The sequence below is a fragment of the Erpetoichthys calabaricus genome, chromosome 2 (genome assembly GCF_900747795.2).
Source record: "Erpetoichthys calabaricus chromosome 2, fErpCal1.3, whole genome shotgun sequence".
NCBI classification, from domain to species: domain Eukaryota; kingdom Metazoa; phylum Chordata; class Cladistia; order Polypteriformes; family Polypteridae; genus Erpetoichthys; species Erpetoichthys calabaricus.
This window is the reverse complement of record NC_041395.2, coordinates 94549389-94571961: the sequence shown is the minus strand read 5'-3', so window position 1 is coordinate 94571961 and position 22573 is coordinate 94549389. Positions and strand designations below refer to the sequence as shown.

At 36.2% G+C, this 22573-nt stretch overlaps 1 protein-coding gene across 3 annotated transcripts; it reads right to left on the bottom strand.

Moving 5' to 3' along the window:
* Positions 1–3467: 3467 nt before the first annotated feature.
* Positions 3468–22487, bottom strand: LOC114646147 (uncharacterized). Of its 3 annotated transcripts, XM_028794159.2 has the most exons (3): positions 17469–17560; positions 17185–17269; positions 3468–9789 (listed from the first exon to the last, which is right to left on the bottom strand). In XM_028794159.2, exon 3 carries the CDS (start codon positions 9754–9756, stop codon positions 8536–8538), a length of 1221 nt encoding a protein of 406 aa, XP_028649992.1. In that variant the 5' UTR covers positions 9757–9789; positions 17185–17269; positions 17469–17560; the 3' UTR covers positions 3468–8535. The 3 variants fall into 3 exon arrangements, with proteins under 3 accessions (XP_028649992.1, XP_028649989.1, XP_028649990.1); XM_028794156.2 differs by lacking the exons at positions 17185–17269; positions 17469–17560 and adding an exon at positions 21879–22487; XM_028794157.2 differs by lacking the exon at positions 17185–17269 and having other exon boundaries at positions 17469–17577.
* Positions 22488–22573: the final 86 nt, after the last annotated feature.

The following is a 22573-nucleotide window of genomic DNA, read 5'->3' as shown; positions in this document are numbered from 1 at the left end:
GTGACGGATGCATTCAAGGTGGAAGTGGGATTACATCAGGGATCGGCTCTGAGCCCTTTCTTATTTGCAATGGTGATGGACAGGTTGACAGATGAGATTAGACAGGAGTCCCCATGGACTATGATGTTTGCTGATGACATTGTGATCTGTAGCGATAGTAGGGAGCAGTTCGAGGAGACCTTGGAGAGGTGGAGATATGCCCTAGTGAGGAGAGGAATGAAGGTCAGTAGGAACAAGACAGAATACATGTGTGTAAATGAGAGGGAGGTCAGTGGAATGGTGAGGAAGCAAGGAGTAGAGCTGTACAGAGTAATGGGGATTGTGGAAGAGAGGTGAAAAAGAGAGTGCAGGCAGGGTGGAATGGGTGGAGAAGAGTGTCAGAAGTAATTTGTGACAGACGGGTATTAGCAAGAGTGAAAGGGAAGGTCTACAGGACGGTAGTGAGACCAGCTATGTTATATGGGTTGGAAACGGTGGCACTGACCAGAAATCAGGAGACAGAGCTGGAGGTAGCAGAGTTAAAGATGCTAAGATTTGCACTGTGTGTGACAAGGATGGATAGGATTAGAAATGAGGACATTAGAGGGTCAGCTTAAGTTGGACGGTTGAGAGACAATGTCAGAGAGGCGAGATTGCGTTGGTTTGGACATGTGCAGAGGAGAGATGCTGGGTATATTGGGAGAAGGATGCTAAGGATAGAGCTGCCAGGGAAGAGGAAAAGAGGAAGGCCTGAGAGAAGGTTTATGGATGTTGTGACAGAGGACATGCAGGTGATGTGTGTAACAGAACAAGATGCAGAGGACGAAAGATATGGAAGAAGATGATCTGCTGAGGCAACCCCTAATGGGAGCAGCTGAAAGAAGAAGAAGATGTACACTATTAGCAGACCAATACCCTGTCCAGGATTGGTTCCTACCTTGTACCTAGTGCTGCCATATAATTAAGTAATTTCCTTTTGGATTAAAAACGTATTCTGATTATGATTCTGATCTCTAGGCTTTGATGACTCTGAATAATAGTATGTGGGTTCCGAAAATGAGTGAATGACAACATTACTTCTGATCTGTTAAAAATCTTTTTTTTTCCAGATCCAAGCTTCCTCAAGAGTCACTTCTGGACAGGCAGTGCTAGTAGCTTCAGTTCAGCCTCCTTTCAACTGCAGGCAGTGGAGTCATTCACTGGAAATCTGAATGCACTTTACAGCTCTGGGTTGACCTGGATACATTGTATTGGCTTATACCAGTCATCTTTAGCAATTTTCATTCCATGATACACAGGAGAATTTGCATTTTGAGCAGACTTTTTAATATTATTATTATAAACATACTGTGTATTATTTGTATTAAACATAGATGTATGCCATTCCCAGTTGAAATATGGCTTAATCAAGTGCATGTAACAGTATAGGCTACAGTTTGAAAATGCCCATCAGATGCCAATGAGAAAGGATCCCTGCAAACATAAGAACACTCTGTAGAATTACAAAATTGTTGAATATCTCTGGAAAGTTTTTGGCTAGTTTTATCAAAAGATATCTTTGCCATGTTGGCTTCAACATCATGGAATGTAGCTCTTTCCTTCTTACTTAAGACAAGAACAAGTCAAAGATCATTTGAAAGGCAACTTTGGTAGAACTGTCAACAGCAGATGGAAATTGAATTTACTCAGATGGGCAGCTGCATGAATAGGCAATGCATATAGTTGGTCTAGTGTTTCTCATAAGTCCTAAGAAAAGCAGAGATTTTATTGTTTAATAATCACATAAAAAATCTGTCATACTATTTCTTTGAGCAAAGAAGCACCTAGGCATGTGTTTCATGTTGCTAACTTTAAGGACAGCTACTGTAATCCTGTAAGTGAAATACAGTGCCTTAGGATAAACATGTTTGGTAAAATGAAAACAGTCGTGTCACTTGTGGAGTGGATGCTGTTTTTCATAAATAAATAAATAGCCATATTGTGCGTGTGTTTGTGCTTTTGGTATTGAAAAATGAAGATGAGATTACTTTGTGTTGTAATTAATCAGAACAATATAGGACCACAGAGCTCTCACAGGTGGATTTGGTCTGTTGAGTATCACTGCTGTAGTACTTCCTATTACCTTCTATCTCTCCTTCTCTTTGTATTGCCTGTCTTTTCCTTTTGCCACTGAGCTTAATGACTTAAGACTACGGTGTGGGAGGGTTTGTGTGAGTAACACCCTGTGTCTTCTTCTGTTCTTTTGGAATAGGCTCATTCTCACTGCAATCCTGAATTAGATTATGTGGGTTTAGGAATAGAATGCCCTTTTTTTGTCTTCAAGACCCAGAATTGCTGTCGACAGTCATTCCTCATCCATTGCAAGGCACTATACAAACCATACTCGACCCATTCCCATTGATAACAATTATGAATCACAATTTTGTGCAACCCAAAATGAGGCACACTGGCTGTGACTCATGGTTTAAAAACCTATGCTTTAAATAAAACACAAAGTTTAGAGTTGAAGTGATTCTAACTGCCACCAGGTGGCACTGTAGTCTACCAGCTCTTGGATTTGAACATTTGTCACTGATCTGGAATTGATTTACTTATTATTGTGTATGTATATGTGTCAATTTATCCAAATTGACTTATAGTAGCAGAGTACAGTATAATTGTTTTCATGCATTCTTTTTTATATTTGGAGCATATACAGATTATGTGAAGGTCTTACATGAAACCAAAACACTATACCTTAGTCATTATACCACTGGAGTTGTCCTAATTTTTAAAGCATGATGAGGTGTTCTCAAGTGCGCAAAACTCAAAAAGCTAGAAAGTGCCCAAAACCAACATAGTTTGGAGAAGTGGGTAACCCAAGTTTTCGTTTAGCATTGTATTTGTTTTCTTGTTTTAATAAATTGCTTTTGATATTTTCAGACCTTTTCAATGTTTTATTCTTGGATGGGACAATCCTTAGGAGATGATTCTGTACAAAGTATGCACTATGTGCTACATTCAGTTATGAAATTTCTCCAATCGGTTAAAAAAACAATATTCTCTTGTATTAATAAGAATTTTCGATATAAATGGCAAAATATCTAGTCTTTGAAATGACCAGAATGCATCTGGGAAATGTCTGAAATGCCAGTAAATAACCAATAAATAAAAATAAATTAACCAAGGCATTAGTCATGTAAAAATATAAAAGAACTTAAAAGTTTTATTAAAAAAGAAAAATAACTAAAAATTGGAATGTAGGAGAAGAACAGAGAATCTGACCAAGACATGGGGAGAACATAAAAATTCATTGTGACTGAGTGAGATTTGATTTCAGACTCTTATATATCAAAAAGATTCAGGAGGCATTTGAAAACGTCCACACATAATCTACGTTCCCTTTTATGTTTTTGGTGTACCAGTTGACTTTGATTATTTTACAAACTATACAAAACAGACCCTGTGATTTTTTTAGAAAAAAAAAACAGTCAAAACCATTCAGCCAATTAATAAATTAGTCAATGTTTATTTTATAGAGAACTTTTGATAATGTTTTCTGTTCCAATGCATTTTACAGTGCAATTATTAACCACTGTTGATTAACAAAAAGCGTATTATTTTATGAGAGACAGATGTGTAGTAATTAAGAATTTGATGTTCTTATGTAGTATATTTCACTCAGTAACATGTCATTTTGTAAATCTATTATAGTTAAGCAGATGTGAGAACAGAACCCAAAATGTTAACAGATACTGTAGGTAAAATAAGCCACAGTTAAAAGAATAAACAAACAGAATTTATCCTTTATAGTGCTTCTAAACAATGTACCAATTGGAATAAAACAAGCCATGTACCGTATATACAGATATTTTTTACATTACAATTATTTGAGTAATTTACCAAATGAGTAACATGTTAACTTCCAATTTAAAGTCCCAGTTGGCCACAAAAATGACAATTTCTTCATTATGAAATCTGACTGAAAACACAAAATTTAAAGGGCATATCACTCAATCTTTTTGGAGGTCTTTTGAAAAACCTAATCAACATGCTCAATACTCTTTGTAGAATAAAAACAATTAATCCAGCAGTTTACTTCTAAGAAATTTGTGTAATCTGCATTTAATGTCATTCATTAGAATTAAGAACACCATTAGTGAATGAAAGCAGGAAGCATTTCTTTTCATCGAGAGTATCTGAGGTGTTGAACTTATTTGTATTTGTTTTCTGGTTCTCTACTGACTAGGGGGCTCCGCCCCCTGCTCGCTTCGCTCGCCAACCCCTGGTGTTGGGAATGACAAAGAGCGTGATGTATGAATGAGATATAGAATAGTGTGACGGTGTAGATGATGCAAATAGAAAGCAAACAATAAAGTGTGTGGCACAGTGTAAAGGTTTATTTGAAAATTTCTTTGTACACGCCGTTTAAGTGTAAAAGGTAATTCCAGCTCAGAACTTGTAAGGTCATTTAAGATGCTTATTGTTGTGATCAGAGTCAAGTTTGTCAGAGCTTAGAAAGAGTTGTGTCTTTCCAGGAAGTAATGGAATGACTTGGGTATTTATGTTTTCCACATTAATATTTTTTGGACATAATATAGTGCGTTGTGTTAAAAGGGGCATTTGGTCTAATGAGATTGCTGTTCCAAATCTCTCTGTAACTAAGTTGTCGCAGATAAAGGCTTGAGGAATTGTAATAATATGTGGCTGAAGTACATCTGTATTGGTGAGTGTACCATCTCTCAGTTGTAATAAGCAATTGTTATGATTTGGTTCTGGACATCGTATCTTTTTTACTAACTGTATCTTTTGAAAGCAATGCCAATTGTCTGCGTATTTTAAGGTGCACTGAACAATAGCTGAGTGCATGGCATCTGGAAGAATAGATAATCACTGTCTAAAATCTCCTCCTCATAAAAGTACCTTTCCTCCAAATCGAATATTATTATTCATAAACGTTTGTTCATGCCATTGAACTTTCATCAATAAACAACATTTTTTCAAGACGGATGTCACGTGCAGTGCCACCGTTAATGTTCATAGTGGATTCCGATTTGTACGATCTAATGTAGTTGACAAAGATTTCACTTTCAGGTACATCGTCAGTTATAAGCTTCTGTAGATATTCAGTATATGAATGTAAAGAAGGCAGTCTAATTTGACCCTTTTGACAACAACGTGTAAATGTATAACTTGTATTGCCAGTTGTTTCTTCAGGGAAGTGAACCGAATGACAATGATTGCAAATGACATTCATTAATCCGAATGAATTTTCCTGGTGTATGTTTTGCTTGTGCCGTTTGAGAGGCGCGTTGTTGCATGTGTAGTATTTGGGACGTGTTGTTTTGGAGCTGTAATCGATTTGTCTGTGCTGTGTGAGAAGCCCGTTGTAGCCTTCGCTGCCATTAACGTATGTCTGAGACGGGAGGTGTTTCGTTTTGAATCCGTGCCTGTTGCGATGCAGCACTTTGATTGATAGTTTGCGTCATGTGGATCTAGGATGTAGATTTGTGCATATTAAATGAACTATTGTAGGATCTAATGCAGTTCGTAAAGTTTTTACTTTTAGGTACATCGTTAGTTAGAAGCTTTAGTTGAGCTTTGCGTTTTTGGAGTCGAGTCATTTTTTCTTTTAGAAATATGGATAAGTAATAAGGAGTATTGCACTCACTGTTAATATGGAGCCTTTTCTGCGGTTGAACGGTTAATAGTGCCTTATTGTAATGAGATCCACCTATGCTGCATAGCCGTCTATTTTGTTGTTTCTTTCGTGTTCGTGTGTTTGTTCCTGTTATCCTTTCCTTTTCGTTTTGTACCCGTGACCGTGTATTCATGACTTGTTTCTTTCTCAGCATGCTAAATATGGATAAGTAATAAGGAGTATCGCAGTCACTGTTAATATGTTTCCTTTTCTGCAGTTGAACGGTTAATAGTGCTTTATTGTAAGGAGATCCACCAATGCTGACACCTATGCTGTCTAGTGTGAAGGTGTTGATGTTCACTTTAGAATATGTGGCTTTGGGTGTCACTTCTTATGGATGTGTGTGTGTGTGTGTGTTTGAGGGGTTGTCGCGCGAGCGTCTTCTTTCTTTTTGTGTTCCTGTGTCTTGTTGAATCCCCCTGTTTGTGTGTGTCCCGTCCCTTGCTTGTAGGGTCTGTGGGGTGGTTTTGTGTTCTTTTTTTTGTGTTCCATGGGCTTGTTGAATCCCCCTCTTGGTGTGTGTCCCGTCCGGTGCCTGTAGGGGGGGGGGTGCCTTGCTGTTGTGCGCGAGCCTCTTTTTTTTTTTTTTTTTTTTTGGGTCTAGTCTCCTGTGCAATGTGTTTCGTGCTTTGCCTGCGTTTCCTCATTTCTCCATTTTTCCTGTGCTCACTCCTTTTCTCTGTGGTCTTGTCCGCCTCTCTCGCCCTCTTTTGTCCGCCTTTCTCGGCTCCTCAGCCGACTCTCGCGGACTCTTTTTGCGCCTGCGCAGTACGTCTTTTTGCAGCTACGGCCCATTGCCGGATGTGCCTGCGTCCATCATCCGGTTTAGCATTCTCGGTTAGTAATATGGATATTATAGTCTTCTTGTTTGTAAACATTATATTTCAACATTTACATTCATTTTTAGAGTTTCATTGTGATGAATTACTGGGAATGGGTGCATAAGATAGTTGGGTCAATAGCCAAACATGGCATAGTTTGTCATCTTCTTTTACACAGATATTATGTACGTATCATGTTTTCAAGCAGAACACATAAATATTGACACCTTAAAGCTATGTCATATAACATGACTTTTCCAGCAATTTTCAATTATAGCCTTCATTAACATAATCCTAGCGAGTCGGACAATCAATGGCACACTCCTGTGAAGCAGGTTACATAATGTGACATGCTCAGTGACTCGCTACAACTAGTCCACGACTTGCTACAATAAAATAAAACAAGTTTGACGTTGTCTTTAATCGTAGGAATGGGCTCTGTTTGCAGGAAATCTGACAAGCAATGGATGCTCATCTGAAAATATAATGCATGTAATGCAGCAACAAGGAATAAGGAACACGCATGGTTTGGATCTTGCAAACAGAAGTCTTGCAAACAGAAGAGAAGCACATCTGTCTGATTTCCTGTACTATATGTACCAAAATAAAATGTAAAAAAGAAAAAAAGGGGTGAAACTTAGGCTGAAGTCGCCATAGCTGTTAACCCTTCGTACAGCACACGCTCCGTCATGACTATACTAGAAGGTCTGCACACAGTTGGTAATTGTGACACTCCTAGCAATTTTCATTCTTTTAACTCTTTTAAACTGACATGATCCAGCATCTCAGTCAGCAAACCTGACACACTCCACGGTAGCTAAGGGACAGGGAGCCCCTTGAGACATCCCAAGAGAGAATGTAGACTGGTGGTCTAACATAAGGGGATGAAAGACAGCAGGAAAGGAATCCAAAATCCCCAGCAGTGGAGGAGAGAAAGTAAGCCTGACTGAGGATAAGGGAAACTAAGAAAGCCCCAGCAGCCCCAGGTTAGGGGAAATCTAAGCCCAACTAAGCAGTTACTGGACAACCCCACAGGCACCAGGTAAAACCCCCAGAGAGCACAGGGCCTCTAATGGGCCTACCCCAATCAAAAACCCTAAGCTCAACCAGTGACATCATTTTTTTAAAAAGGAAATATGTAAAATAACATTTTACAGGTTCTTTAATCCTGGACAGATCTGTAGAATATTTTCAGTAGCAAAAGACTGCAAAAGGCACATTTATGACACATCCTGTGGCTCCAGTCAAAATCACATAAGACAAATGAAGAGCAATAGCATCACAAAGAATATTTTTTATGTACAAAGAATAAAAGAAAATAAAATAGATAAGACAGGCCTTCCCGTTTGAAATGAAACCCAGTGCAGGGTTCCTTTCCTCTGCTGATTTTTTTTTAATTTTCTGTATCTAAATTCAGTTATATGTACATTAAAAATAGGCTATTAGAACAAGCCCATAAAAAACATGAGGAACAAGGAAGTGGTACACAGAAGCCCAGCAATGAAAATGGAGTCGAAGCATAGAGAGGCGGAAGAGTATATTGCTTGCAACAAAGCCAGACGCATTATATTACACTTGCACCAAACGATAACAAAACATTTCCCCTTTTAAAAGAAAATTAAGTTGAAAGGTATGTTATGTTGAAGCTTAAATAACTTCTAAAGAAAAAATAAATTTTAAAGCAATACATAGGTATTGCTATGATTTACTTAAATTGATAAAATATTCCCATTAAAGGGTCAAGGGCTCTCTTTGTACAAATGTTTTAACACTTGTACATTTTTCAGAATTTACTGGATTAGACTGTTCTGCCTAGAGGAATCTACATATAGTATGTAATTAATTAATATTGTAAAGAAAAAACCAAGAGCATAGTAATGACAACAGAAAATGATTAAAAATACAATCTGAACCAATTTCTGAAGTGAATATTTCAGGAGGCTTTTGAAGTGGCCACAGTAACAATAACACCTTTTCCACTACTTGCAAGAAAATAAAGTTAACTTAAAGTTACTTTTAGTTGGATATAGCAGTAAGGTAGAACTACTGTGTTTCTTAATCTGAATGAATGCAAAGAACACAATTTTTAAATTGTCCTGAATAGTAGTACTCTGGCTGAAAATTGCTTGATTCATAGACATCTTTATGATGGTTCACTGCATGTACCACACAGGATGGGAAACTTTCTGCAAATACTTGTGTGACTGCTACCATGTTGTTGTCCTTTTTTTGCTCCTCAATCAATTGTCGTACTTTAGATTTGTCAATAATTTTTGGTTCAACACAATAGGACACAACCACATTGACATTGTTAATGTCAGAAAATTCAAAATGACTAGACCCAGTGATGTTATGGTAATTTTTACCTGTTCTAAAATCTTTAAACCAATTGACTGAGTGGTAATAGACCCTCACAGACCAGCTCACCCAATAGTATTTCTTTTTTAAAAATTCAAGGACGTTATCAGTGAACTCCTTGCTCTTAATTTCTTTGTTGCCTCGAAGAAGCTGCTCAGTATCTTCTTTTGCCTGCTGTGCAAAATTGGTTTTGCAGTCCTCAACCACTGCTTTGATTTTCTTTTCAATGGCCTCCATTTTTCCCTGCCACTTTCTTTTAATCTCTTCGACGTCTTCCATCTTCTCTTCCCACCTTTCAGGAGTTTCGTCCTCTTCATTTCCTTTAAGTGCAGTATAGGCCAAGAGAGATATAATACCCATAAAGAAAAGCTTTATAAGACGGGCACAGAAATCTTCTAAGATGCGTCTGTCTCTTTTATGATACTCCATTACTATTTTCAGTATACTTTTTCCAAAGGTGTATTCTTCCATAACTGCCTGGTACAGAGTCTCTAGTCCATCCTCTCCTTTAGTGGCCTCAAAGTGATCAAGGAAAACTTTTCTTTTGGCTTTCTTGAAATTTTTGCCAACATTTAAGAATTCAATGTAATTCTCAAACTGGTTTCTGAGATCTTCTTCAATAGTGAAGCATTCTTCTTCCATTCGAGTTTTATCAAGTTCATTGCTGATATTTCTGAGTTCATCTGAAATTTCACCCAATTCGTCCTCAATTTTCTGAAATTGTTCTTTCATAAACCTTGCCTCTTTGCTTTCCATGTTATCCAGAGCAAGTTTAACAACAGGAGCTACAACCTGAAATATTGGAAATAACTCCCCAACTACTTCCACAATGACTTCAGTTCCTTTTTCAAATATATCCATAACTGCTTCAATTTCATCCTTTTTTCCCGCCACAAACTGAAGAGGTGAATGCGTCATCTTTTCTGAATGTAAACTGTTGCCTTGTTGGTCCTATATAGGAAACAGAAAAATCATCAGGTATTTTATTTTAAAATGCAGCACACTTCATAAGAGTACACTATCTTCATTGTATAATGTGTAAGCACAAACTTTATAAACTTGTCAAATCTCTATATTTAAATTGTATTCCTTTAGCCTTTTTGAAGCTTACCAATGATCCCAAGACACACTGTAATTGTGATGTGGAGAGTCAGTTCTCATTTGGCTGAAGTGTTCCTTTCAGCCAAATCTGGTTTCTTCTAGAGTAAAGCTCCCGTTCACCTTTTAATCAATATATGGGTGAACTGCAAACACACATTATCTATGATTTTAAATATGGTGCATCGCGCAAAAATCTCTGTATGTGAAATTAACTAAAGATAGCACAGCTTTCCATATTAACTTGCAAAATAGTCTACTGTACTGCCACAAATCCATTTTCTAAATTTAACATAGCTGTACTATTTTAACCACCAGAGGGCAGAATTGTGTTCAAGTGATATGAATATCTCAAACAAAATGGCTTCTGAGAATTTTATATTTGATCAAATCTACTATGCATTATTTTTGTCTATTTTTTTCTTATTTTATAGCAGATGTTTAATAATTTAATCGCAGTAAAAGTAAATTTCATGTCAGTAGCTCTTTTGAGCAGTTTATGGTGTACATTTTTGCATTTATATATTTTTTGGCATAAAATGTCACTGTTACAAATAGAGTTTATGCCAGAACTTATTGGCTTCTTTTAATGAAATTCATTAGAACTTTATTGTGAAAGAGTGTGTCATACTGTAAGCTGGCGGCAGTTTTTATCAAGTCAAAACTCAAATTCTGTGCTAATAACATCTATGAGCTAGAGTCAGTTAAGCATCTGCGCATGGCCTAAATGAGATGGTGAACAAACTGCAACTGTACCATGTTTAGAGAACGGCTTAATTTTAGTAAAGCAGAAATATGATGGGAGGGTACACATGATCAGGAAAATGGAAAGTAGGGTGTAGATAGTCTAACCCATAGAAAAAAGATAATGCAAAATCAATAGCCAATAAGGCAAAAGTCTGGGAAATCAGGAAAACATCAGAACAGTGACTACTAAAGAAAAATAATTTAAATAAAAGGAATCCAAGTAAAATGTAAGACACTGTTTAAATATAAAGGATGACGGCCAACTAGCTTTATTGAAGTGTGTCAAAGTTTCTTCTGCTTCAGACAGACAGGGTAAATGATATGGATGTTTAAGAGACTGTTATGATTCTGCTTCCAATCAACAGGTGACTGAGTTAGTTTCGTTTTTTTAAGAGAAATGACCAAGAAATGAAAAACCCTGATTAGAGAAGGCATGCACTTATATAGGGCAGGCAGAGGCCAAAACTCATAGTGAAAGAAAGGAATAATTGTCAAAACACAATGTAAAGGTTAAATAAAGAAACAAAGCGGCAAGCCCTGTCAAAGTCTTCATGGAGGTGCCTTAGAACTTCCTCTATATTAACAAGGATATGAAAATATAAGATCCACAGCTTGGATGCTAACAGCTGTATTTTATAGAGCATGATGGTAATACATAATGTGACTTCCAATATGGCCACAGTCATGCACAACAAAAAATGGCCAAGACCATATTAAAATAAAAAATAAAAAAGGAATAACAATTAAAAAAAATCTGTTCAGAAGAGTTAAAACAAAAAAGGATTTTTCATGAATCCAAAACCCACATTCCTGGCAGAGTCCTGATAGAACAGGTGTTGATAAACCAGATCCCTCGCAAGTATTTTCACTATTTTGACATGAGCACTACTATAATCAGTTGATTTTCCAAAGTTCGTTACTGCACCCTAAAAGACATATCCAAAATAGAAATGTGTAACTGAAATTGGCAAAGGAGGAAGGGGTTCCCCCTTAGAGATATCATCCCTTGCAATCGCACATTAAAACAACACTCAGTTCCGCCATGGAGACTGGTGCCCTTGGGACACAGAGCCAACACTGTGTAGCAGATTAGTATTTCTCAGACCTCATGGCTTTTTTCTTTCTCATTTCTTTAGAAATATTTTATTAAAATATGCTGTTGATGAAAATAGATGTGTAAAAGGGTCCAAGTTAGCCAGGGAGCTGTTGGTTCCTTTGTTATTTGTATTGCATTTTTAACTATCATGTTGTTAAAAAATGAGCCTGAGAGTCCTTGACACAGGTAGTAAGAGTACAACCACAGTACAAATACAGATTTAATTCTTGATCACTGGCGTAAAGTTTTCAAAAAATTCTATAGGAAGAATTTGGTAGTAGGTGAGTGTGCTGTTTAATGGGGAGTACTGAGGTTATATACTGAAGACAATAAATATTATCTACTCATAAACATGCTATGTTATGGAAGAGGAGATGAAGAGAACCATCACTGGATTGAAAGTCTGCTTTATTACTACTTTTGTGGCCCATACTAAAAGTTTTGAAGCAAAATTGTAGCAAGTAAATTTAATCAGAGTTCATTTTAAGTACAGTGCATGCATTATGTTCTAACTAGAAAGGCATGATTCTTTAGTCATTTATTGCAGATGTTGCAATGATCAGCCATTAGCTAACACATGAGAATTAGACTACGCCTCTACTCTTGCTTGAATGACTTCTGGGCCAGTCAGTTACTAACAGGTAAGTACAGTACTGCAGATAATAATTATTTAATCATAAGCATGCTCTGTTTATGGAACATTGCCCTCTATATTGTTCATTCCAGCCATGTGGTCAATGCTGCCAGGATAGACTTGTGACCATTTATTGCAAAAAACAGGTTCACAAACTGAATTGATAATTTAAAATTGCCATAAAGGTTTTTTAAAAATAGGTTTGCTTTAACTGTTTTCAAATGTTACTGAATTACTGAATTAAGAGCGCAAGATGCAGAGGACAGAAAGATATGGAAGAAGATGATCCACTGTGGCAACCCCTAACGGGAGCAGCCGAAAGAAGAAGACTGAATTACAAATGACACATTCTGATACCTATTTTTATTGCAGGTTCTCATGATCAAAAATAAAATTATTTGTCTGAAATAAGAAAGTCAAAAATGTAGATAATTTAATTGAATAATTACAGTATTCAGACTTGTGTACTTTGGCAGCACTAACCACCCTAATAGGGACTCAGTTTCTTCTTTATTGGCCTTTGCCTATGTACAAATAAATTCATTTTTTGAATTAATAATTGTTATTGTTTACAGGGTAAAGTTTACAGAAATCCTGCGGTGGGTTGGCACCCTGCCTGGGATTGGTTCCTGCCTTGTGCCTTGTGTTGGCTGGGATTGGCTCCAGCGGACCCCCGTGACCCTGTGTTTGGATTCAGCGGGTTGGAAAATGGATGGAGTTTACAGAAATCAGAGGTAAAAAAAATGATAATTAGGAATCAGGTTAAAATCGATTTCAGATTGTTTGAATCTTGCCAAGTAATGTAGGTTTTAATAAAAAAGAAGCAGAAACTTCATTACAAAGAACAGATACTTAGGTGCAAAGCCTCAAAAATGGCAAGAATTACCTTACAAAATTATATTCCCTTTAAGAGTAGTAAATGGGGTGAATATGTACCAGTTGGCTGTGTGAAGCACTGTGTGAAGAATAACACTAGTCAGTAGGGGTGCCTTTAATCAAGGAGAATCATCTTGAAGCTCGCTTTAAGCTTTTGAGAAAGCATGGGAATGATCCCGCTATGTTCTGAGGAAAGGTCTAGGTTCAGCTTTTAGGCTTGCATTCTAAACCCTATGTATGGCAGAAAACCAATACTGCTCATGTCCCCAATAAATATTTCCCCCATAGTGAAGTATGATGGTTACAGCATTTGTTGTGGTTTCTCACATTCAAATAGCATAATGTGTGCAGGTACAGGCCTCATAATAATTAAATGCCAAACTAGTGCTCCACCAGGTCTTAACCCTCAAGGAAGGCCTCTCCTTAGACATGCTGGCCCCAATCTCATAAAGGTAGGCTTCCTGCCCGCACAAGTCAAAAAGTAGAGTTAAATTTCACAAAAAAAACAAACGTGTACTCAAAAGGAGAGATTAACTGTAAACCTCTGGCCTAAGAACTTTTTTTAAAAATAATTAAAAATGAAAAAGTCAGAAAAATGCAGGCGTTAAAAAATGAGAACAAAAAAATGAACAAAAAGGGATTTCCTAAAATCTTAACCCAAAGCAAACAAAACCAGTCTGTATTCCAAATGTCAAATCTGCAGAAACAGAACAAAAAAAAAACAAAAAAACCCCCAGAAAATCCAAACAATACTCACAATGAAGAAGTTAATTCCACAAATCTCAGTGATACTCTGAAGTAGCATAACCTTCAGCCAGAATATACAGGCTGAGGGTGGTCCTTTATGGAGAATCCACTGCATCCACTAAACAGTGTCATCTCCAGACAGAAGAGCAGCTTCAGCGACAGACTGCTGTCACTGTCCTGCTCCACTGAAAGACTGAGAAGATCGTTCCTCTCTCTTTAATTCAATATTGTTTTTTGTATCAGTATGCTGCTGCTGGAGTATGTGAATTTCCAATTGGGATTAATAAAGTATCTATCTATCTATCTATCTATCTATCTATCTATCTATCTATCTATCTATCTATCTATCTATCTATCTATCTATCTATCTATCTATCTATCTATCTATCTATCAGCAACAGATAGATAGTTCCACCCAGATATATAACAAAATGTATTTACATAATATGTAAATGCAGAATAATAAACAAACAATACAGTTAAAATTCAAAGAATTATATATAAATTAAAAAAACAAAATCAAAAACATAATTAACAATGTGAAAAGGCAAATAATATTTGAAAAAGGCCAGGGCAACAACCCTGGATGAACCATAACAAGATTGTGCTGTGAAGAGGTTTGTCATCAGCAGGGAATGGGCAAATTGTTCAAGATAAGGAAAGCTGGATGGACCACGGTACTGAGCATATTGTCAGAAAATTTGTTTAGTTGATTTTAAGTACTGTAGGACAATAATCTAAGCCCAAAGCTAAGAAGCAGCACTGGAGTAACTTAAAAGGGCGAAAAATTTTGAGATACCCAGTTGAGCTCCAGACATAAACATTTAAAATTGCAGTTCACAAATACAGTGTAAAAACCGGTGTACAAATGTGATAGACACCAACAGATCTTCAAGTTACCGTTGTGTGCAAAAGTTGGCTCAACTAAATATTAATGTGTGTAAATACTTAACATGGAAGCAGCATATTAAAGTTTTCAGCTTTAGATGGATGGATGCACTTCCATACATCCAACCATCTTCCTAATCAGCTTATCCAGAATGGATTCGTTGGGATGGTGGATGAACTTTGTAGTCTTTAACTTGATTCTTCTTATGCTTATGGATTTACAAATAATACACAGAATGACTGAAGATGTCTACGTATAATTTGTAATCCAGGAATATTTGTAAGCTTTTACAGAATGTGAACACTTTTGCAACTCTTTGAATGTATAGTTGGATGGAAGTAGGCTGTCCCAGAGCTAATGATGTTATATATGTTACATCAACATTTAATTGCAGTGTTTAGATAGATAGATAGATAGATAGATAGATAGATAGATAGATAGATAGATAGATAGATAGATAGATAGATTAGATAGTGGTTTACTGATCTGAAGATGAATTCATACTATTACAACAACCAACTCACAAAAACCACACAGAGTACACTCAAAATGAAATAGCTGAATAAATAAATGTTCCTGCCTTGTGCCCTGTGTTGGCTGGGATTGGCTCCAGCAGACCCCCGTGACCCTGTGTTCGGATTCAGCGGGTTGGAAAATGGATGGATGGATAAATGTGCTTGTATTCTAAGTCTGTAAGAATCCCACCAATTATTAAGCTATTAATATTGTATAAGTTATAATGGTTTCTCCATCAATTTCTCTAACCAGGTTATAGTCTTATTTTAGATTTTACAATAAACTTGAAACCTCATCCCATTCTGGGATGGTTTGTCTGCCTATGTTGAGGACATACTGGGTAAATGGCAAATACTAATCGTCCTAGTGCAATGTGGGCATGTGAGTGGTAGTTTTTACTATTGGGGATTGCCTAGTGTTTTACACAGATTAGCAACTGAGGAAATATTGAATATCCACATGGAAGAAATAAAACAAAGTACCTTTTCAGTCCAGTTGCCCACTACATGTTAATCTGCAATGATACAGTACATATGCAGTTTACAGTAAGGTGATCTTTCAATATATTCCATTCAATACAAGTTAATCTTATGTGATACACTTCTCTGAGCAAATGGAAAGCATAAAATAAAATGTAAACTTTACATGTATATGCAAACTATGAAGTAAAAGTACAGTAATAAATGCATTTAAATTTAAAGTGTTTTTATTGACTCCTACCAAAGGAGGAATTTGATAAATATCAGTCATTTTCAAAAAATGCAGCTAACAGACCACATGGGTATAATAAAATACAGTGTAGCCATTTGGACAATGAAGGAAAAGATAGCAAAACCTTCAGTTAATGTTCCTGAAGAAAACAAACCTCTGTGGAATAAGCACAGTCAAGCCTAACTGGCCAGAAGCCGGCTGGACACCAGTATATCCATTTTCACTTGCTACATTCTGGTTCAAGGTCTTATTGCCTATAGGCCTACAGATATTGATGGAACTGTTCCCACACAAATCGCCATTTTACACCCTTACAGCTGAATTATGTCAGAACACTAAAGATGTTTCTGTTGTTAAGCCATATGCAGGCCTAAGGAAAATACAACATCCACACATGTAAAGCCTTATAGATGAAAAAAATAAATATAATCAAGTCTAAATCAGTCTCTGACTCTTTCTAATTTTTATGTAGGAACAGGTACTGTATGAGAGTTTAAATATTTTCATTTTGTAATAAATTCATTCACAGAAATATATTGCAATACATACATCTACACTGTATTAAATTATTCTTGGGAATGAATATTGGGGTTCTGCCATTTCAATGAGATTTTGGAATTATTTTCTCCTGCCCATGTACATATTTATGCCTTAGGATAATGAAACTAACCTTTTCTATTAGTGACACATCTTGACAGAGCCCAGACGAGACTGACTTGTATTGTAGCTGTATGATTTTGGACGTGTCACCTTTTCCAACACTAGTTTAAATAAACATCAGCAGTTTTCAGTGAGCCGTTTTAGCCTCTGAATAGTTAAACTGAAGCAGCTCCTCGGTAACAGGGATGTATTGTGACTGATATTGAAAAGGAGACATTTTAATTAAATGCAAATGCCAGCAAGAGCTGTGCAAAGCAGAATCCAGGAAGTAACCACTAACCATCAGTTGTAAGTCCTTTCATATGTGAAAGTTTAACAAGAATGTTGAATTCTGAATAAATAATATTTCTCAACAAAACAAATAGACCTTACCTTTAAAAGATCTGATCACAGTTCTTAAGAGCAGCGTTGCCGCAAGACAGCATGGAGGCGTCTGAATTCTGTCAGGTTATTCTGCCTGAACGAAGACACGCCCTTGTTTATTGATGGTTTTTTTTTTTTTTAACTAATCCCCATCTATCATTTAAACAGCAGGAGAAGCTTCTTAGTTGAAATCTTGCTGTTATTCTGTTACTGTGTATAGTTTACAGTGCCATATATTTTTAACTTGTTACAGAAAAAAAGCATTTTTCAGGAGGGATTACTGAAGTACTTACCTCTGCTGCTGTAAAAAGAATTCTGTTCTGTCGTGCTTGAGTTTCCACACGCATGCACACTGGCCTGTCTGCTGCAGCAGCAAGATCAATGAGCAAATAAAGACATGGTGGGGGGAGGAAGGGAGGGAGGGAGCCAGGAAATGGCTTAAAGCAAGGCACTAAATGGAAGACTTCAACTGAAAGAACTAATTTTAGAGTTAGGTAAAATGAATTAACTCTTTGCAAACTATAATGAGTTATGTTACTCACGTATTCTGCAGAAAACACTGTAGTAGGTAAAGCCTGTTAATAGTGAAACAAAGAAGATGCAGTTAACAGGTAGCAGGATACTTTTAAGTCTGTTCATCCATTTTTGTAACCCAGTTTTTCCAGTACAAGTTAGGAGGTGGCAGCAGCTTATTCTGTTAGCATATAGAGAAAGGCTGGAACCAACACTGGGGCTACAGCGACATTTACTGTATCCTCTTACTCTTACTTATACTGGCAGTATGTCTTTAGACTGGAGAAAACTTGGAAATTACATACATTTGGCACCATAGCTAAGAATCAAACTGAGTTACAAATACTAAGAGTTCGCAGTACTGCACATTGGGTAAGTTGGGGGACACATTAAATGAAAAAGCAGAAAATAAGAATTTTAACATCAAACCAGTAAGAAAGCAGTTTTAATTTAAGAACTGTTTAAAATGTATTATTATTCATATTAATTACACGTTACTCTGTAATAAGACCGACGTGCAGGTTTACAATACTAAAACTCCAGAATACACAGAGGGAGAGAGGATGGGAGCACACACTGATACAGCACATTGCCAATGGGTTACAGCCTAAAACTATATGATATATGACTTCAGCAAAGACAAAAACAAATTCACAAATCAGCACTTTTAGCTTTACATTCAAAGTGAGAGATTTTCACATTTTAGTACACTTATATTTATTCCATCTTTTAAACACTTTTTGGATGTTCAAGTTAAGGGTTGATGTAAAACTTTAAACAGGAAATCTTACAGTGAAAGAAGCCCCTTTCACTGAAGCAGGTTATCCAACAAACCCATAATTAACTCAGATGGTCAAGGTCACATGTGAAGAAAAGCCAGAGGCTGTATCCTGGGAAGTATCAGTTGGCCATTGACTAAGGTCGTGACCTAAGCTGATTCCTGGCAAGCTTCCATCTCTGTTTAAGGTATACATGAATAAGATGGTAAGCATTTGGAATCACATACCACATACAACACACTGACAGTAATGCAAGTGTATCGATCATGACAGACTTCAGTGATAATGTATTGTTTAAAAGTCAGTAAGCTGCCTAAGAGCAAAAACATTTGGTTTATTTTGTAAGTTTACATATTTATAGATTATAAATATAGATTTATAGATTATAGATACAAATTTGTGGACATTGGAAAGCCACTGAAATATGGAAGCATAAAACATAATATACAAACAAATTAAAACCATCTCAAGTAAAGTTTTTACATAACTCAGTTTTGTACAGTTAAGAGCTTAACTGAGTATGACACTTCTCTGAGACTAAGAACACAACATAATGATGATTTACCAGAAACAGAATAAATAATAAAACATGTATCTTGCTAATGGCCCTTATTATCAATAGCGTACTTAAAGGAACTGGATGGTTGCCATTAGCATTAGAGTTCAGAAATACAGAAACTGCAAAAAACAGTCGTACTTAAATTTAGGCTGAAAGAATATTTAAATATATTCCCCTATTTGAAACTTGAAACTGCTGCCTTCACTTAGAAGAATGAGACAAAAAGGAAACACTTGATGTTTTATTACAGGAGTTCTAATGAAAATCAGTTATTAATTTTCCAAACTCTCCTATGCTAGAAGTCAGTCCATTGCATCGTACACTCAGTCACTGGTTTAATTCAGAATCACCAATCAATCTAACTTACATGGAAACTCCTCACAGACAATGGCCAGGCTGGGATTTGAACCCAGATTCTGAAGCTATGAGGAACTTGCCACTGCACCATCTACTTAAGAAACTTCTATATAACAAAAATATGTCAATAACAATTACTTAACATGGAAAAATAAAAGCTTAAAATCTAATTCATTTTAATATTGATTGCTTTTTTGTTTTTCTGTGTTTATTCCTTTATGCAATTTTGAACTACGAGCCTTCAGATGCACAGATTTAGACACATAAGTTTAAATTGCTCTTTCATAGCACAGGGTCATTTTAAATGAGGACCAGTTAGTGGTGTGGAGGAGAGTAAGTTTTCTGATTTTAAGTGAGATTGCAAACTTATGGCAATAACTTCATATATCACCTTTCTATGGTAAACTACTTAAAACAATACCCAAAGCACAATGTTTTTACAACAATATTAGATTCTCACTTTTAAAAAAGTCACCACATTATTTGAATGTCCCTATCATTAATTTCATAACTTGGCAATTTAAGCAAAGTTATGGTAAAATTTGGAACAGGAAAAGAAAACTGACAGGATCAGATTCTGCATGTACCCCCTGATGTTTCCTAGACATCATTAAAAGAATCTAGTAAAATAATAACATTCTCAAGTCCTCATAAAGCAGTTCAGGGTCACAGTGACTGGATCATATTTTAGTGAGACCTGCAACAAGTCAGGAATGGGAGTAGAACGCCAGTTAAATGTAGGGCCCACTTACACACACATATAGGACCAATTCAGATTCACCAGTGTCTTTGAGATTTGGGAGGAAAATAGGAGAACTCAGAGTACTTTTTCCTGCATTATAAATGTTAAACAAAATGAAAGCAAACCTTTATTGTAAGTTTACCCAAACATAGGTTATCTACATGTGTGGCTTTCTGAAATGGACAGGTCATCCTTTCTTTTTTGATGCAGTTTAGGCCCTACATTACGATACCCTAAAATTAATAAATCCCCTGTATGTTCTGTGTGTGTAGTGACCCATACACAGTTGCCTCAAGCTAGTATTAGATATTAGGCATTAATCAGGTTGAGAAAAGTAAAAACAGTCTGAGCTAAAAGTAACAATTCAAAACCAAAGCTCGGTGTAAGCCCAGTGAATCCATGACCCTAACCAGGAAAATCAAGAATAGTAAATAGGGAAATGGAAAGACATTGAAATGACTCTTCCTATTCATTAGGACTCGATGCGTAACTTGTGAGTGATTCTTTGTGGTAAAAAGCCCAACTAGTCACTTGAACCTAACAAGGGAGAGAATCTGAATAAGTGAAAGGCTTTATCCTCTGGAAATGTTGTGCCTGTCACAGAGGCTTTAAGCCAAAAATCTGATACTCAGTACCTGAAAGGCCACAAAGACTTGCTCCTGCACTTCTAAAAAATATATAAACTGTAATCTACACTGGTAGGAATTTCTGAGAAAAAGATGGAAAATAAGACACATAGTTAAGTGATATATTCTGAAATTAGCAAGACTTGAGTTTTAATTAAGAAATGGATTGGAAAGAATACTTGCAGCAATAGAAACATGAACAGAAAGTGGGACCTCCTGGTCTAAGTGGCCAGTAGTTTTATTACAGTCTTTCAAGTTTAAAAACGTGTTAAAGTTTAAAAAAAAAAATTCAGCACATTATTTACTACTATATTTTAAGTCGAACAGTGTTGATTAATGAGTTGCTGCTAAGTTATTATTCTCACTCCACTGAAATGGAAAGTATACATTTGGTACTTTTGCCTGAAGTTCAGTTTTATTGTAATGTAATATAACATTCTCAAACCTGCTTAATTCAATTCTAGATTGTGCAGGACAGAAGTGTATCTCAGGTACAATCCACGAAATAGCCTTGGACAGGGCAGCAGTCGTAGGGCCCACTCTTTCATGCAGGCCAATGTGGAATTGCCAATTAACCTGACATGCATGTCTTTGGGAATGTGAAATGGAATGAATACATATGGTGCTAACCTCCACAGAGACCATGCAGGCTCCACACAAACAAAAATTAAACACAGGATACAGGATAACTGAGGCAGTGATGCTAACCATAGTACTATACCACTTTCTTATGTTAACACTGCAAAATGCAAAAAGCTCTAGAATACGAAAATTATCTTCCATGCTACAGTATACAATTTCAGTTCCTCCAGACTAGTATCATTCCATTACTCAACTCAGAAATTAAAGACATTTTTTTTTAATGAATAACTGCCATTTATGCTTTATAATCCCATAAAATAGCCGGTATTATGCATTGAAATGCATGAATCAGAAATTAATATCTTCACAAATAAAACTTATTTCAAGCTAAGCAGTTGAATCCTACTGGGGCTTCAACTTTATTAGGATAACTTTATATAATCAATTCTACCTACCAGCCAAAATAACAAATTATAATGTGATTGTGCCAAACAAGGAGCATAACAGAAATTTGATCGGTAAGGTTAAAAAAAACATAATCCTACCATACATAGAGGGCCTTCTTCTTCTTTTCTGTTCTCCTCTTCACAGTCTTCCTCACCGTTAAGTTGTGTTATTCTCAACCAGTAAATCACTGCCATTCCTTGTGATTGTGGTCCTTAATCATTGTCAGCTTTTTCAGTCTTCTTCTAATGATACACCCAGTCTTAATGAATGAATCACATGGAGAGTGCATATAAAGTGACAAAGCTCTCAGTTTTTAATTTTTTGATTGAATGTTTTTGATTGCAAAATTATTTAATTCTATGATTTTTCATCATGTTATGTGATGAGAGATTATACAATCTATGTGATGGTACATAAACCCTTCATGATTTCTCAGTTGTTTCTAGAATAGTGCAAATACACATCAAGGAACGGTTCACTAAATAGTTTGCGTTTTCCTATTACCCCTTAATACAGAGTGTTCATATTTTGGTAACATTTTTCAGAAATGATTTTTTTCTCAAACTACTCATTCTTTTCCTCTCTCCTTTTTGGGTCAGCCTCAACTAAGGCCAGGAGGGCTCAGTACTGAACGATAATTGCTCTCTCAGTTTTGAAGAAGTGGCTGTCTGTGGCTCCTTTCTTTATATCCATAGCAATATTTTTGGTCCCTGCGGAGATCCTGGTTAATTATTTATAATTCTTCATTTAAAAGCTTCCTCAAACATTTATGTAAATAATCATGATTTAAGGT